The sequence below is a fragment of the Rhineura floridana genome, chromosome 22 (assembly GCF_030035675.1).
Source record: "Rhineura floridana isolate rRhiFlo1 chromosome 22, rRhiFlo1.hap2, whole genome shotgun sequence".
Classification (NCBI taxonomy): Eukaryota; Metazoa; Chordata; class Lepidosauria; order Squamata; family Rhineuridae; genus Rhineura; species Rhineura floridana.
In genome coordinates, this window is record NC_084501.1 from 19,959,530 (window position 1) to 19,977,668 (window position 18,139).

Genomic DNA, 18,139 nt, shown 5'->3' on the forward strand with positions numbered 1-18,139 from the left:
AGTTTTGGTGGGCCATCCTCTATCGGACTCTTTTGGAACTGGTAGCTGTGGTTCTTGGGAAGTGCTCGGACATTGAACTGCCTGGCACCGATGAGAGGTTCTGGGGCCAAGGCTTGGATGAATCCCTCAGTCCATCCTGGGCAGGTAGAGATGTGAAGGCCTGGGGGGGGGGGGAAACCCTGGAAACATTAAAAAAAACCACCAGGTTTAATTCAAACTAAACACTGAAAACATCTCAAAAACAAAACATTTTTAAAATAAGCCACGTTAGAAACTCCTTTTGAAAAAAATCTTTAAAGACATCTGCATATGCTCAAGATTGACCTCCTGACCAGAAAGGCAGTATGAATGGGACTTTAAGAGGATACTTCCCCCCTCCCCCACCCCACATTTCGATCTCTTCCAAATCGCCTGCTTCCTTTCCCCAGGCGACATCATGACCTCCCCTGGAGTAACTCCCGACACGGAGCTGGACATGAAAGATGTGGAGCTGAACGAGATGGAGACGGAGAAGCAGCCCATGAACGCCTCTTCTCCGGGCAGCCTGAGCGAGAAGAACGGGGTGGTGAAGGTGAAGGTGGCCGAGGAGGAGGAAGAGGAAGGCGCCATGGCGGCCAAGTTCACCGGCCTTTCCAAGGAAGAACTGCTGAAGGTGGCCGGCACCCCCGGGTGGGTGCGCACCCGCTGGGCCCTCCTCATCCTCTTCTGGCTGGGCTGGCTGGGCATGTTGGCGGGGGCCGTTGCCATCATCGTCCAAGCCCCCCGCTGCAAGGACCTCCCCAAGCAGGAGTGGTGGCAGGAGGGTGGCATCTACCGCATCCAGAACGTGGACGGGTTCCAGGATTCAGCTGAGGATGGCGTGGGGGACCTGGCAGGTGGGTCCTCGGGATGGAAGTTGGGGGGCAGCGGCAGAACCCGGGAATAGTGGCGTGTGGCCTGCTCCCTACGCTTGCTGTAACGAGTCGCTCCTCAGTCTCCCCCGCCCCCAAATCAGTCCTAGCTGTTCTCTTTTAGGGAAAGGCTGTACTGCATGGTAGAGCATGTGCATGCAAAAGGCCCCAGGGTCAGTCCCTGCCATCTCCAGATTGAGCTAGGGGAAATTCCCGTGTGGCACCCTGGATAACTGCTGCTGCCATTCAGTGTAGACAGTACTGAGCTCGGGGGACCCAGTGATCTGTCTTCGTATAAGGCAGCTTTCCGCATTCCTGGCGTGAATCACCAGAGCCTCCTGCCCATATGGGGGAGAGTTGATCCCCTTCTGGATGAACCATTGTTCCTAAATCCCCAGCTGCCCTTTTTAAAAAAGAGTAAGGTTCTAGCATTTGAAAACCCTGAGATACAAGACAAAATGTACGTCTCTCTATCTCTCTCGTTTTTGGTATGTGTGAAAAACAAGCCTGCTTCCCCCCAACACCTTGGAAAAATCCCTGCAGGCACCCATGTCGGAAATGTGATCAATGAATCCTGTGCTAGTGAATGTAAGCCAAGGACTCTCTGCGTTTGCCCAAAGCCCTTGAATGGCTGGGGGACCCACCATAAATACCTGCATGACAAGACAGTTGACAGGCTGTTACTAAGAGGTCACTGATCTGCTAAAAACAACCCTTGAGGAGGCACTCAGGCCTTTGCCTGCCTGCCTGCCCGTAATCCACTCACATCCCCCCTCCCCCGCTGCTCTTTTTCAAAGCAGCATCTAGAAGAGCCGGTCTAGGTCGTGGCGAAGGGGCCAGGTCAGGATCTCTCCCCCCCCCCCACGCCTTTGGATTTGCTGGTGCCCAGCAGCGCTTAGAGGCCTTAGCAGCTGCCTCTTCTCTCTCCTCTCCCCTTTGTAAAGGCAATGCTGGCTGGCCACTTGCAGGCTGTGCCAGACGAGAGTTCCCGGAGCCCTGAACAGCCAGCCGGTTCCATCCGGCTGCAGAGCAACCGCTGGCCTTTGTTGCATCAGCTCCTGAGGTCAGCAAAAACGCTGACGAAACACTGACTCAGCACGGGGGCAGCTGGGGAAATGATTTACAGTGCGCCACTTCCTTTATTTTTTCCTTCCCACTCTCGCTCTCTCTTCTCTCCCCACCTCCTCCTCCATCTACACGTGGGGACGAAACCGACAGAACCTCGCTTTCTCATGCAGCTTGTTGTGTGAGCTGTTGGCTCACTCACGTCCTTATTTCTCTCAAAGCCACCTCTTAGCCAATTGCTTTGGGGGCCTGGGGGATCAGTTCAGAAGCTCGGATACCTGGCATAGTGGTTAGAGTATCAGACAATGACCTTGGAGACCAGGGTTCGAATCCCCACTCAGCCACGAAACTCACTTGCGCTCAGCCTAACCTCCCTCACAGGGTTGTTGTGAGGATAAAGCGGGGAGGGGGAGAACCAGGTATGTCCCCTTGAACTATTTGGGGGAAAAGGTGGGATATAAATGTAATAAATAACTGGACTGGGAGCAGAGCTTCATATCTTTATTATTTATGTCCTGCATTATAAATATTATTAATAATCCAACTTTCTTCAAAGGAGCTCAATGGTTCCTCCACTTCCCATTTTAAAAAAAACCATTTTATTATCTCCCACTATCCATACTCTCAACAACCCAGTGAGGTAGGCTAGGCTGAGAGACAGTGACTAGGTCTCAGGGCGCCCACTGGGCTTCACGGCTGAGCAGGGGTTTGAACCCTGTACTGTTCATTCTATCGTGATTTACACAGAACTCTAAGCACACCGCTCCTGCTGAAATCCCCTGGACGATCGGAAGCATTTTATGCTCCTCTACTCCTTCCTGACCAAAATACATCAACCACTTTTAGTGTTGCCAAATCTGACGCTGCAGCAAGAGCAGGACTCTCCAGGAACTGACCCTAGCCATCTCGTAATTTTTCTTTCTCTTGGAATTTTATATTATGTTTTAACAATTTTATCCTACTTTATTTTATCCCATTTTATTGCATTTTATTCTTCTGTATATTAGGATAACTCTTTTTAGAGTTTTATGTCACTATTTTATGCTGGTCATTGACCGTTACAATAAGAATTTGAATATTTGAACCCTGGTCTCTTAGGTCATAATCCAGAACTCTTTAACTATAACTGGTAATAATCCTCCCCCTTCTTGGCCCAGTTGAGTCCCTTGGCCTCCCAAACTTAAAACGGAAAGTTCCAAATCATCACAGAAAAGAACTTCTGGTGGGAGAGCGGAACCACCGAAAACAATTTGTGGGGTTTAAAATAAATTGTGCATTCCTGTCCTTACTGACACTATTGTTGCTAACATACTTATTCAAGTCTGTCTCTGCACCACTGAGGACTGGAAGCTTGCATTGCTTTAAAAAAATTTTTTTATTTAGCCCTTGAGAGGGATCCAAGCCTTCATGTTCCACATCTTGATAATACTTAACCACACAGCTCTGTACAGTAGAGCAATGTATATATAACTATGTTCAAAATGTTTGGACAGAGCCTAAGAGACTAGTGTCATAGTGAACTCCTGTGTATGATCACTTTTTAAGCTTGGTGCTTGTTTTAAATAGTAATTTTCATTTGTTGGACCATTGGTTTGACTTTGTGTAAGGCAGCTTCCTGTGTCCCCATTTCTGACTCTGTTGTGAATCAGCTTGAGACCTTTTTCCGGCAGACTTTCCTGACTTGATGCTCTCTCCAGAGCCATGCTGTCTGGGGCTGATGGGAGTTGAAGTCCACAACATCTTTCTAGAGACTGGGGGATATAGGAAGCCGCTGTATACCAAGTCAGACCATTAGTCCATCTACAGTAGCTCAGTGTTGTCTACACTGTCTGGCAGCCGCTCTCCAGAGACTCAGGCAGGAAATCTCTCCCAGCCCTACTTGCAGATGCCACTGGGGATTGAACCTGGGCATTCTGCATGCAAAGGATGCTTTAACCACTGTGCTGTGGTCCTTCTCCCCCTCCCAAACTTCCGCCTCCTGCAAGGAAAACCATCTCCAATATGTCTGGCCTTTTATCACCCAAAGGGAGGCCGCCAACACTTTAATACTGGCTTGCAAGGGAATCAGCGTTGCCCTTTAAGTGCTCCTGCCCTGTACCGAGGTGATAGGGAAGGATTAATTAATGGAGATGGTGACGCTGAGGCCTCCTTGATTAATGGGGCAGTGGGTTTATTTAAAACTTTAAAGCAGATTTTGAAATTGAGTACTTAGAAAAGCCAAGTTACAAGTGTAAAATTATGCATATTGGAGCAAAAAATCTGAATTTCACATATACGCTCATGGGGTCTGAACTGGCGGTGACCGACCAGGAGAGAGACCTCGGGGTTGTAGTGGACAGCACGATGAAAATGTCGACCCAGTGTGCGGCAGCTGTGAAAAAGGCAAATTCCATGCTAGCGATAATTAGGAAAGGTATTGAAAATAAAACAGCCGATATCATCATGCCGTTGTATAAATCTATGGTGCGGCCGCATTTGGAATACTGTGTACAGTTCTGGTCGCCTCATCTCAAAAAGGATATTCTAGAGTTGGAAAAGGTTCAGAAGAGGGCAACCAGAATGATCAAGGGGATGGAGCGACTCCCTTACGAGGAAAGGTTGCAGCATTTGGGGCTTTTTAGTTTAGAGAAAAGGCGGGTCAGAGGAGACATGATAGAAGTGTATAAAATTATGCATGGCATTGAGAAAGTGGATAGAGGAAAGTTCTTCTCTCTCATAATACTAGAACTCGTGGACATTCAAAGAAGCTGAATGTTGGAAGATTCAGGACAGACAAAAGGAAGTACTTCTTTACTCAGCGCATAGTTAAACTATGGAATTTGCTCCCACAAGATGCAGCAATGGCCACCAGCTTGGATGGCTTTAAAAGAAGATTAGACCAATTCATGGAGGACAGGGCTATCAATGGCTACTAGCCGTGATGGCTGTGCTGTGCCACCCTAGTCAGAGGCAGCATGCTTCTGAAAACCAGTTGCCGGAAGCCTCAGGAGGGGAGAGTGTTCTTGCACTCGGGTCCTGCTTGCGGGCTTCCCCCAGGCACCTGGTTGGCCACTGTGAGAACAGGATGCTGGACTAGATGGGCCACTGGCCTGATCCAGCAGGCTCTTCTTATGTTCTTATGTTCAAGTTCAAAAAGGCATATCCCACTTTTTTAAAAAACATGAGCAAATTCAAAGCATCTAACAAGAGCAAGTTAAATAGATAACGGTGGCTTTGAGTTTATAATTCAGGCTGGGCAGCTTTCATAACAACATTGCAAGGTAAGCAGTTAATATGAGAGAGAGAGAGAGAGAGAGAGAGAGAGAGAGTTAAGGACAAATACACTGACTGGTCTGGGTTGGCCAGTGGTGGTTGGTGCCCATTGGGAATGATAGGACAAAAGGCAGGGAGTAGGTGAAGCCAGAGCCAATGACAGGCATAGCCACCCCTCGATTGGTTGTAAGTGAGAAGGCAGGCAAGGGGGGGATTGGCTAAGGGCAGAGGTTGATCACACCCCCGTTTGCCCTAATGAACAACCTCCACTGTGTTTGCACGATCAAATCCTGACTTAATAAGCATGAGCTCCATTGCACCCACCTGCAGCCGCTTCACTCCTCCCTCCGTGCCAGCAGAGAAGCCGCAGGCAGCCATAACTTCCTCTTATGTGTAAACTGGGAACTATGGTTAATGGCTTCTATACAAACGATGATTTGCAAGCCAACTTTAAGCCACAGTTTCTCAGTTCAGACGTAACAGGAAACTATGGTTCATTGTGGCTTTCTGGCTCGTTTCCCCGCTCACATGAAAGGAGGAGGAAAGAAGCAGGATTTGATCATTCAAACTCAGCTAATAAGTCCATGGCCAAAGTTGGGCCGTCAGCTTGCCTGGCCCAGGTCTGTCTTCTGCATCGGCTCTACACCTGGAATCAAATGGGAGCTTTTCTGTGTTAGCAGCCTGATGGGTCCTGCTGTTGCTTTCTCCCCCTGATAACCCTTTACTTTTCTTCCTGCTGCTCCAGGTCTGAAGCAGCAGATGGATTATTTGAGTTCCCTCAAAGTGAAAGGTCTGGTGATTGGGCCGCTCCACGTCAATCCCAAAGACAACCAGACCGGAACTAACCTCCAGGACATCGACAAAAGATTTGGCACGTTGGACGACTTCCGCGAAGTCCTGGAGGCGGCAAAGAAGAAAGGTAAGGGCAAAGTGTGGCATGGGGCGCTCCCTTACAGTGGCCCGCAGCAGCAATGGCTACGTTCTCCCTCCACTGTCAGAGACAGTATCGCTCTGGACGCCAGTTGCCGGGAATCACAAGAGGGGAGGGTGATGTTGTGTTCAGGTCCCGCTTTTGGGCTTCCCAGAGACATCTGCTTGGCCTGACCCATCAGGGCTCTTATGTTCTTAAACCCAACCCATCCTGCCTAAACAGCAACACTGTTTAGACTTTTTTTGTGGATATCTACAGAGGATGCATTTTAAATATTTTAAGCCAACCTGGACGCCTTTTAAGGAGAGTTAGACAAATTCCTGGAGGGCGGTGCCTACAATGACTACATTCTCCCTCCACTGTCGAAGGCAGTATACTTCTGAATACCAGTTCCTGGGAATCACAAGTGCAAAGAGTTGCTGTTGCGCTCAGGTCCTGCTTGCAGGCTTCCCAGAGGTATCTGGTTGGCCGTTGTGAGAACAGGATACTGGACCAGATTTTCAGCATCCTCATTGTTTATTTGTCTGCTGCTTTCCTGTGTAAACAATGCTCAAAGTGGCTCACAGCATGGAGATGTTTACATGCAATAAAGCAGCCTGGCTCTTCTTATGTTCCTTGTTGCTGCCTGCAAAAGGTCTCTGCAGAGGTCCTAGGAGCCAACTTCCTGATGTTCTGATGTGCCACACCTTTGTCTTTCAGACTTGAAGGTGGTCTTGGATCTGACGCCCAACTATCAAAGCCAATCCCCTTGGTTCAGCCGGGAGATCCGATTTAACAGTGATTTGCAGGACAAAATGAAGGTGAGAGATAAAATCTGCATAGCAGGACATTGGAAAGACGTTAAAGGTTGCCAGTTTTTGAGGGGGAGGGTTTTTCTCCCCCAACACCTGTGCCAGTTGCTGGGCATCAGAGGTGTTCAGGTGCTGCTTGCAGGCTTCCCGTGGGGGCATCTGGTTGGCCACTGTGAGCACACGATGCTGGACTAGATGGGCCCCCTTTGGCCTGATCCAGCAGCCAAGCTCCTCTTATATTTTTACCTGCCTAGTACACACAAATTCAACATCTGAAGGATTTCCCCCGGCTCTCTTCCGAAAAAGTGACAAGATCATGGTTTGAATGAGCACAGTGGGGAGGAGAGCCTGGCTGGGAGTCCAGAGTCTGTGAGTTCAAACCCTGTTCGTGTCTCCTGGGTGTCAAGGGCCAGCTAAAGATCACCCCCACAGGGAGTGGCTCAGGGGTTACGTGCCCTGCCACCTGTGCAGCCGTGGGCAAGCTGCATAGTCCCAAGGAGCCCGGTTGCCCCCAGCTGGCACTTGCAGATGAGGAAGGGGCTGGCTTGTGCAGCTGTGGCAAGCTGAGCAGGCCCTTGGCAGCTGGGGAGGACTAGCCTCAGAGGGAGGCAATGGGAAACCGCCTCTGAATACCGCTCACCATGAAAACCCTATTCATAAGGTAGCCATAAGTCAGGATCGACTTGAAGGCAGTCCATTTCCATTTTTCATCAGAATGCGTGCAACAAGAAATACATTTTCTACTTTTTTAAATTAAATTGAAATCTCTCTAAAATCACAAAGCTCAAGTGGAGCTCAAAGGTCATCTAGAGGAACTCCCTGCCAGTGCAGGAAATGTGCTGCAAAAGTGTCCTTGGTACCATCAGGAATCCTGTGGGCCAATGGGGGAGAAATAGTTGCTCCATCTTTTGACTGCTCTTCAACTGTGTAAGGACAACTGTCATTTATATCAGGGGTGAGGGACCTTTTTCCCCAAGGGCCACATTCTCTTCTGAGCAACATTCCGTGGGCCACATGCTGTTGATGGGCGGGGCCAGTGGCAAAAGTAGGTGGAGCATTTAATGTAAATTTTATCTTTGTAGAGTAGGCTAGTTTGCACATACTCGCTCACCCCTCTGGCATGATCAGAGTTTATGGAAATGTTCCAGGCAGGCAAAAACCACTCAGAGTGCAAAGTAGGGCCTGTGACGGGTGTGCCCTGGGGAGAATTCTGATGGCCAGAGGGAGGCTTGGAGGGCTGCATTCGGCCCCCAGGCCTGTCATTCTCCACACCTGATTTATATCTTAGTTCTAACATGTTTAACAACAGCTATAATTCATCACATTTGTATCCTTCTTCCAAGGAACTTGGGGCTGTATGTCTAGTGGTGTTAGCCTCGTGACATCCCTGCGAGGTAGGGCCGAAAGAGCTTGGCTTCCCCATAGGCACCCAGCTGGCCTCCATGGAGTTGAGAGGGGTTTGAGCCCAAGTCTCCCTAACTGAAAGCTGCCAAACCATTCCTTATACCATGTAAATTGTTTTAGAATATAAATAAGATGAAATTCACCAAAGGTTAATTATCCGGGAAGAATCGACCAACGCGGCTGGAATTAAGGTTCCTAGTGACAGTCTTGAGGACTAACGGCTTGTCTGGTCCTGTTTTTGCTTTCCATCTCTCAGGAAGCAATCGAGTTCTGGCTGAAGGAAGGTGTCTCTGGGATCCAGATTGGAAGTGTGGAGCATTTAAATGTACGTGGTGAGCCCTAGAGGCCCCTGAGTCATCACCTTCATCAGTGAGGCCTTCCCCCCCCCCCAGTTCAGGGCAGGAGCACTTAAAGGGCAAAGTTAATTCCCTTGCAAGCTGGTATTAAAGTGTGGGTGACAAGTGATCAGATATATTGGGGGTGGTTTTCCTTGCACGGGGAGGAAGTTTTGGGTGTATGGGAGTGGGGGAAAGGGCCGTGGTGGTAAAACATCTGCTTTGCATGCATCCCAGGTGCAGCCTCTCAACCTCCAGGTAGGGCTGAGGGAGACTCCCTGCCTGAAACCCTGGAGAGCCCCTGCCAGTCAGAGTGGGCAGTATTGAACCAGATGGACCAATGGTCTGACTTGATAGAAGGCAGCTTCCTATGTTCCTCTTTAAATCAGTTCTTTATCTGGACTGGAACCATGAGGACTGGAATCACACTTTATTTTTTAGGGGAAGGGCCATAATTCATTGGCAGAGCACCTGCTTTGCATGCAGAAGGTCCCCAGTTCATTCCCCAACGGCATCTCCAGGTAGGGCTGCAAGAGACTCCCTTCCTGAAATCCTGCAGTGCCGCTGCCAGTCAGAGTAGACAAGAGCTGAGATAGCTTTGTAAGTGCCTGTTTGGGATAGCTGACGTTTCCAGCCTGCTGGGAGCCCAATCTCACTTGCCCAACATCTAGCTCAGAGGTGAATCGCCTGCTTTGCACATGGGAGGTCCCAGGTTCAATCTCCAGGTAGGGCAGGGAGAGACTTCTGTGGAAAACCCCAGAGAGGCAGTCAGTCCGTGTGGACAGTCCTGAGCTGGGTGGACCAGTGGGTCTGACCTGGTGGAAGGCACTGTCCGGTGTTCCTGTTTATAGTTAGCCCTTTATCCAGACCCATGAGGACTGGAATCTTATTTCTACGAGAAGAGACATAGCTCAGTGATAGAGCACATGCTTTCTATAGTAAAAGGTCCTGGGTTCAATCTGTGGCATCTCCGGGGGGGCTGTGAGTGACCCCTCCCTTAAACCCTGGAGAGCTGCTGCCAATCAGTGTAGACAGAGCTGAGCTACATGGACCAAGGGTCTGATTCAGTCTAAGTCTGCTTCTGGTATTCCTTCTGAAGGACGCCCAGATCCTGAGCGAGTGGAAGAACCTGACTGAGCGACACAGTGTGGAAAGTCAGAACAGGTAGGTACCCAGGCCACAACGCACATCTCCCTGGGAAGATGTCACTCCCCCCAGTCTTGGGCTCATTGCCAGTGCAGCATATACATGATGACTTACATAAAGAAAACAAAATCAAGTTGAAAAATCTGTGCCAACACAAACCAAGTCTTGCACTTAGAAAACCTGGGGGGAAACGTGACTTGGCATGATTCTGCGATTTATGTCACTGTTTTTGCCCAACTTTTGTTTGTTCTGCTTTTGTCAACAATTAGGGAAGACTCAGGAGCTCTGCAGGGCACTGAAGAAGCCCTGCTGGCTTCTGAGTTTCTTCAGAGCATTTCACAATCCCAAGCCTATTTGATTTTTATACTATTTAATAAAAAAGCAAAGACACCACCTCTGAGCATAGTGTAACGGTTAGAGTACAGACCCTCTCGGGTATTAAGAGGAGGCCCTTTTGGTAGTTCCGCCACCCTCGGATGTATTGCCTAGGAGAGGCCTTTTCTGTAGCAGCCCCTAAGCTGTAGAACTCCCTGCCCCCCGAGGTGCGCCTGGCAACTTCATTTTACAACTTTCCGTGAATGCTGAAGATGCACCTCTTTACCCTGGTCTTCGACACCTGAGATGTATATTTTTAGAACCCACCAGTTATTTTAACTGTTTTTTAATTATGTGTTTTTAAATTGTTGTAACCCACCCTGAGAACTTTGGGTAAAGGACAGGTAATAAATTGTAATAACGATAATGAATCTCGCTGAGTAACCTTGGGTCAATCTAACCTACCTCACAGGGTTGTTCATGAGGATAAAAATTATTAGCAGGGACAACGGTGTATGTCTGCCATCTTGAGGGATGATAGGATATAAACCAGAAGTTCCCAAACTGGTCCATGAGCGTTGTTCAGGTGGTCCGTGGTATGCCTGGCATGAAACATTCATATTAATGTTTAATTATATTCTTATTGCTTCTTTTATTTATTTAATTGTATTACAATCTGAATTCTATACAATTCATTTCTAGAAAAGAGCTCAAAGAAGCAATGAGAATCCAGTGACAAAGTCGTACAGCATCTAGCACTTTTGCTACAACAGGCAGGAAACTCATTAAGTGGTTCGTCAAGACCTTCAACAATTTTCAAGTGATCTGTGGGGGAATAAAAGTTGGAGAGTCACTGATATAAACTTAAGGATAAATAAATATAAAATACTCATAAGAAAATACCAATAAAATCAACAGACTGATCTTTGCAACCATTTTTTTAAATGGAAAGCTGAGATTCTCGTAGTTGTGTGCCTCGTACCATTGTAACTCATTCTCTCTCACATTCTTTCTCTCTCTCACACAAACAGACACACACACAGCCCTTTTCCTGTGCACTGTTTGCAGCCTTGCTTGTGTCCGCTTGGGTTGGGATATCCCTCAGTTGCCTCCCACGGTCAGCTCAGTGGTCTGTAGTCTGATCCGTCTCTTTCTCCTGCAGGGTGCTGATTGCAGTGACGCATATGCAGGACGCCCAGGGCATCTTCTCCCTCCTCAACGAGACCACGGGCGTGGACCTGCTGTGCAGCGAGTACCTTCGGGGGCTGGTGAAAGACGGCCCAGAGGACGCAGCACGAGGGGAAGCTGCTGCCCACATGACCCACAGCTACATCAAAAAAGCTGGGGACAAGTGGCCCAGCTGGAGTGTGAGTTGCAGGCCTTGGGATCAGGCTGCGTGGCTGAGGGCGTGAGTGACTGAGAGCGGTGGTTGGCCAGAGAAAGAGAGACATGCTTGGCCACTGTTTGTGGATTGTGTGTGGCTGGAGGGGTGTGTGTGAGAAAGAGAGAGGCGCCCTCTTACTTGCATGTGCGGCACGGGGACATCTTTTTCTGCTTACCTAAAATGTCTGCTTTGGGTAAAGGGGCATTGCAGAACCTGTGTTGAAGGAGTCATTATGCTCCATAGGGCCAGGCATTGCCTGGTGGCTACAAGCGGCCAATCTCCCCTGGTCTTTTTTTCATTGAGAAGAAGTGCAAATCTGTGTCTGGTTATCCAGCATAGAATCATAGAATAGTAGAGTTGGAAGGGGCCTACAAGGCCATCCAGTCCAACCCCCTACTCAATGCAGGAATCCAAATCAAAGCATTCCCGACAGGTGGTTGTCCAGCTGCCTCTTGAATGCCTCCAGTGTCAGAGAGCCCCCTGCCTCTCTAGGTCATAGGTTCCGTTGTTGTAGGGCTCTAACAGTTAGGAAGATTTCCTGATGTCCAGTCGAAATCTGGCTTCCTGCAGCTTGAGCCCATTATTCCGTGTCCTGCACTCTGGGACGATCGAGAAGAGGTCCCGGCCCTCCTCTATGTTGCAGCCTTTCATACCGGGGCCAGATCAAAGTGGACCTCCCCCTTCCCTGCCCCAAAGGAATGCATGAAATTAAAACAACAAGAACAATTGGGTTAAATCGTATTTATACCTGTTTGTACTCTGCAACACTCATAGAGGGAGAGGCACAAGGTGTGTGGCTAGGGAGATGAGTGGGTGGAGGCAGGGACGCCCCTTACAAGCATAGGCACTCCGGTGGCACCATTTGTAATCCAGCCTTGCTTAGAGGCAAACTGGCTGTCCTTCCGCAGGTTGGCCGCTTGGCCGCTCCAATGGGCGAGCAGCTCCTTCGCCTCTTCCACCTGTTGCTCTACACGTTGCCGGGGACGCCCTTCACGGACTACGGCGATGAGATTGGGCTTCGGGACCTGCCGGGACAGGTAAGGGTGCAACTTGGTGGCGGCGAAGGGCTTGGCAGAGCTGAGATGATAGGGCCTCTGCCTTGCATGGAGAAGGTCCCAGGCTCAGTCGCTGATGGCATCTGCAGGGAGGGCTGGGAAAGGCAACCCTGTAGAGCCGCTGCCAGTCAGTGCAGACAGAAATGAGCTAGATGGACTGATAGTCTCCCTTGGCTTAAGGCAGCTTCCTATGTCCCTGTGAGGGTTTTTTTAGGATGCTGGGCAAGAAGGCCGGTGATAATCTTGCCCCTAACTGACACCCTGCATTTCCCAGCTTCGTGCTGCAACGTGGCCAAGGCTGAAGGGCTCCCCATCTGCACCATACCTATCTTTTCGGCGCGTTTTGAAGACGTTCCTCTTTCAACAAGCCTTTTAGGTTGAGACCTGTCCCAGTCTGCGTCTGTGTTAGAATTGCTTAATATGTTTTTTAATAATGTTTTTAACCCTTTTTTAAAGTTGTTTTTTCCCCAAATGTTTTTAACGCTGTTTTGTTTTACTGTATTTTAAGCTCTGTTTTTATGATGTTTTAAAGTGTTTTTAGCACTTTGTTTGCTGCCCTGGGCTCCTGCTGGGAGGAAGGGTGGGATACAAATTAAATAAGAAAGAAAGAAAGAAAGGAAGAAAGGAAGAAAGGAAGAACTATGATACCATGTTAAGCAATCCTGGCTTCCCCCAAAGAATCCTGGGGACTGTAGCATATTCAGGGTGCTGCTGAGAGTTGTTAGGAGACCCCCGTCACAGCGCTACAATTCCCAGAATGGTTTAACAATCAATCTCTCTGCCCAGGGAACTCTGGGAAATTGGAGCTCCGTGAGGGGACAACTCTGGTGGGAGAACAGAGGCATCATGTCCCACCGCCACATCATGTAATGGAAATGTTAAGGAAAAAAAAAAAGCAAACTCCTGTGTCAAACATCCCAGGGGCAGGTTAAACTGATGGAAATCTACTTAAATTTGCATCCTAAGTTTGGACTTGGGAATTCAGTTTTCTTCCTGCAAAATGCTGGGTTTTTTTTCATAAGGTACTGGGGTGGATTGTGCGGGATGGCCTTCTGCTCTTTTTGATTTTTTTCCTCAAGCGGCAGCCGTATTAATAACGAGTTCCTCCCTCCCTCCAGCCTGCGGCCTCCAGCGTCATCCGCATGCAGTGGGACAACTCTGCCAACTTTGGCTTCTCAAAGGTGGGGCAGCAACAGAGCAACCCAACAGCCAGCAACGTCACAGTGCAGGTGAGGAAACTGGACTGCTGGGCTGGGCAGGGCAGGGCGGCTTACACCAGGAACTCCCGAACTGTGTGGGAGCGCATGCTAGCATGCCGCAAATAAATATCTCCCTGAAACATCCACTTTCATACCAATGAAAAGTCCATCTAGTCTACCATCCTGCTTCTGACAGTGGTCAGCCAGATGCTCCCACGAAGCTCACTAGCAGGGCAGGAAGGGCAAGAGCCATCTCTCGTAATAGGAGCCTGCGTTACACTGAGCCGAAGCATTGGCCCATCTAGCGCAGTATTGTCTACTCTGACTGGTGGCAGGTCTCTCTAGGGACTGAAGCTGGGTATCAGGCTGTGTATCCTATGTTCCCACACATTCTGCTTCAGACAGAGTGCCAACTATCTCCCTTGCAAACTGCACCACAGAGCTGTGATTAGGTCATTTCTAGACCAGGGGTGGCCAAACCACGGCTCGCAAGCCACATGTGGCTCTTTGACATATATGTGCGGCTCTTGCAGAAATATGTTGGCTGAGTTCCTTTTTGCATCACAATTAATATAAAAGGTAAATAAAAAAATTTCAAGCTTTATAATTGTGCTGGAGAATCAGTAATCGTACAAGCCGGTGCTGACAATGTTAGTTTTAGTGGGCGTGGCTTGCGATCGCGTGATTGTGGCGTGTGTGGCTGTGTTGCGGGCAGTGAAATTAGCAGAGTGTTAGCGTGATACTGGGTGCTGTAGATTAAAATATCTCTAATTTTATTGGCTTACATATTTTCCTCCATGTTTTGACCAGATATTTACTAAGACAAATAAATATTAAAATATGTTTTTACCCCTTTTATTTGCATATTTTTCTTAGATGTTTCCGTAGTTCATTACTGTATTAAATGTGCTCAATATAGTTAAAACAATAATCATTCAGGGTTTTGAAAACATTTGGTATAGACATGTGTACTTTGTGATTATTGAAACTAATACAAATTAACAGTTTAAAAACTACATACATGAATAAATATTATTACGTACATATATTTCTTAATATTTATATAAAATTTTTGTAACAAAATGTGCATGTAATAAAAACATGTGTAATATTTGTTCATGTCTTGCGGTTCTCAAACATCTGAAGTTTATCATATGTGGCTCTTACCTTAAGCAAGTTTGGCCACCCCTGCTCTAGACTTAATGGTCCTAGAGGCAGGCGCTCTCTCGAGGCTGGTGTGCGTTACGTCACTTGTTTGAAAATGTGGAAAAGCTAGTCCTACTGTGTTTGGCGGGGGCCCCCTCGTGCTCATTCTGCTGAGTTGGATGTCTGCCTGAAAGTCCTGCCACGATGGCGTCATTGAGAAATACTGCCTTTCCTGGAGGTTGGCTTGCCAAGCAGTTCTCAGGTTCTTAACGTGGGGAATGCTGAAGAATGCCAGAAGCGGTCAATAAAATAACTTTTCCCCTTTCCTCTCTCTTTCTCCTCTCCCGTTCCCTACAGTCACAGAGTGGTGACAAGGCTTCGGTCTTGTCGTTCTTCCGGCAGCTGGGCGAGCTGCGGGACAAAGCACGCTCCCTCCTTTTTGGCGAGTTTTCACCAGCCCTCAGTAACAGCCCAAGCGTTTTCGCCTACCTGAGGGTCTGGGACCAGAGCCAGCGCTACCTGGTGGTCCTCAACTTTGCTCCCGAGGAGCACACCATCTCCATAACGCACCCGCACCTCCCCGCCGAAGTCACAGTGGAGCTCAGCACGCATCCCACACGGGAGGAGAAACAGCTGAGCATACAGGAACTCAGGCTAGCTCCCTCAGAAGGGCTCCTGCTCAGTTTCCCGTATGTGGCCTAGCCTGACTTCAACCTCGCCGCCAACCCCCATTCTGGCAGGGAGAGCAGAAAGGGGGGCAGCCTATGCTCCTAAGCGGCGACGTTTGAGTTCTTGACAGGATGCTGCTGTTATTCTCTTCCTCTCCCCTATCATCTGAACTTTTCTAACGTCTTGTCTTCTGCCCCTCAGCTTCTCTCATTCCTTAGCTCCTTGTTACATTCCTTGATCTGCCAATGTCTGGAGAAAACAGTTTTCTAGCAGAGCTGGGGAATCTGTGGCCTTCTAGATGGTGTTGCACTCCAGTTCCCAGCAGCCTCAGCCAGGAGGACCTGTAGTGAGGGATGATGGGAGTTGTGGCCTAGTAACATCTGGATCACCAAGGGTTCCTCACACGTTTGATAGCTTACTGTGACCGCCTTGTACCCTAACATTTCACGTGGGGCGGAGTCCATGGATACAGTTGTTATGGCAATTCATTTCTGCTTTGTGTGTGTGTGTCTGTCATGTGGCCAGTATTAAGCAAGGTTCTTCCTTGAGATCTGATTATTAAATCTGTATGTTGTGTTCAAACTGTACGCCCATCTCTGTACTGACCTAAACTTTTACAGAATGAATATTGCTGCAGGGGGATAGTGTGTGTCCTGTTCCCTGATTGATGCTGCAGACTGGCATGGAACAAGTTCAATAAATTTCTCTGTGCTTTCTGACTTGTGTGGTTTCTGTTCAATTATGGTAGTGTTTATGTATGTGCGTGTGCACAGCCTCCATCAATGCACCTTGTAAAGCCTACCTCACTGAAATTAATTAAAGGTGACTAACTGATGTCCATTATTTTCAGTAGGTCTATTTTGAGTACAGCTTAGTTGAATACACCCCAGTTTTTTGAGTTTTGGTACTTTAAGGGTGATGTTGCCGCATCACCTGATTATTTACCCTTCAAACAGCCAGGGTCCTTCTGTGGCAGAAGATGTGCGCAGTACCAGGCTTTAACTCTGTTGTTGCCCAGCTGAATTTACATAAATCTGTATGTTTTGTTAACTTTAATTATTTCGGTGACTTAGGCGCTTGAAACTACATTCTCGGCGCAAAACTTGGGGTTTGAAATCCAGTAAAAACTCCCAACTCCCATCAGTCGCAGCAGTCACAGACAATGGTTAGAGATGAAGGGAGGTGTTGTCCAACAACATCTGTAGCACTGCAGTGAAATACTAGTGGAGTATATGGTCTTTTCTCCCTTTAGGGTGCACACCCTAGGGTTTGAGAGTGTTGAAGAAGCTGAGAACAATGCCGTCAGGAGTATAGACCAAGAGGCTAGACTCCTAGCAGGGGCACCCAAGGCAGAATGGTCAAAGTTGAGAAACCAGACAAAGATGCAGCCAAACTCAGAGGAAGGCAATGGTAAACCACCTCTGAAACCCTATAACGACGCTGAAGTTGGTTCCTAGTTCCCAGTTCCTTATTTGTGTGAAATTTCAGTCACTAACAAAGAAGAAAAGTTGACAGCTACAGCAACGTCAAGCCAAATTTAAAATGCCCCTGAACCCCAAAATAAATAATGGGGTACCCTGTATGATATATCGCTGTAATCAGGAGACTCTCGCCGTCAAGACTGACAATAAATTTATACAATCAAAATCATCAGGATTCCGATATTATCATAAATACATAATGATGTCATAAAATCATAAATCATAAGTAACTGGGGGTACACGCCCCAAAATCTGCTCTGGGCCAGGACAAATCATACAACCCAGGAAAGGGGAGGGTGTCCCCTACAAGATGCCACAGCGTCCCGCCCGGCCCAGAGCCTCTACTGGGCACCAGGCACTCACGAGGGCATCTATGCAAAATCAAACTGGACAAAAACATGCACAAAAAAATAAGTAACTGGGGGTACATGCCCCAAAACCTGCTCTGGGCCAGGACAAATCATATACCCCCAGAAAGGGGAGGGTGTCCCCTACAAGATGCCACTGAGTCCCGTCCGGCCCAGAGCTTCTGCTGGGCACCAGACACGAGGGCATCTATGCAAAATCGAACTGGACAAAAACATGCAGGAAAAAATAAGTAACTGGGGGTACACGCCCCAAAATCTGCTCTGGGCCAGGACAAATCATATACCCCATGAAAGGGGAGGGTGTCCCCTATGAGATTCCACTGCGTCCCACCTGCCCAGAGACTCTGCTGGGTGCAGGGCACATGGGAGGGCATCAATCCAAAATCAAACTGGACAAAAACTTACAGGAAAAAATAAGTAACTGGGGGTACACGCCCCAAAATCTGCTCTGGGCCAGGACAAATCATATACCCCCGGAAAGGGGAGGGTGTCCCCTACGAGATTCCACTGCGTCCCGCCTGGCCCAGAGCTTCTACTGGGTGCAGGGCACATGGGAGGGCATCTATCCAAAATCGAACTGGACAAAAACTTACAGGAAAAAATAAGTAACTGGGGGTACACGCCCCAAAATCTGCTCTGGGCCAGGACAAATCATATACCCCCGGAAAGGGGAGGGTGTCCCCTACGAGATGCCACTGAGTCCCGTCC

The 18,139-nt window shown here is 48.4% G+C and overlaps 1 protein-coding gene across 1 annotated transcript in view; it reads left to right on the forward strand.

Annotated features, from left to right (window-relative positions):
* Positions 1–16,301, forward strand: part of SLC3A2 (solute carrier family 3 member 2) — a 29,333-nt gene extending 13,032 nt beyond the window's left edge. Inside the window, exons 5-13 of the mRNA XM_061606765.1 lie at positions 429–875; positions 5,953–6,126; positions 6,838–6,938; positions 8,590–8,658; positions 9,768–9,832; positions 11,292–11,496; positions 12,422–12,550; positions 13,687–13,797; positions 15,271–16,301. Of these exons, the coding sequence (XP_061462749.1) occupies positions 429–875; positions 5,953–6,126; positions 6,838–6,938; positions 8,590–8,658; positions 9,768–9,832; positions 11,292–11,496; positions 12,422–12,550; positions 13,687–13,797; positions 15,271–15,615 (1,646 nt within the window). The 3' untranslated portion in view covers positions 15,616–16,301. The remainder of the gene's footprint in view (positions 1–428; positions 876–5,952; positions 6,127–6,837; positions 6,939–8,589; positions 8,659–9,767; positions 9,833–11,291; positions 11,497–12,421; positions 12,551–13,686; positions 13,798–15,270) is intronic.
* Positions 16,302–18,139: the final 1,838 nt, after the last annotated feature.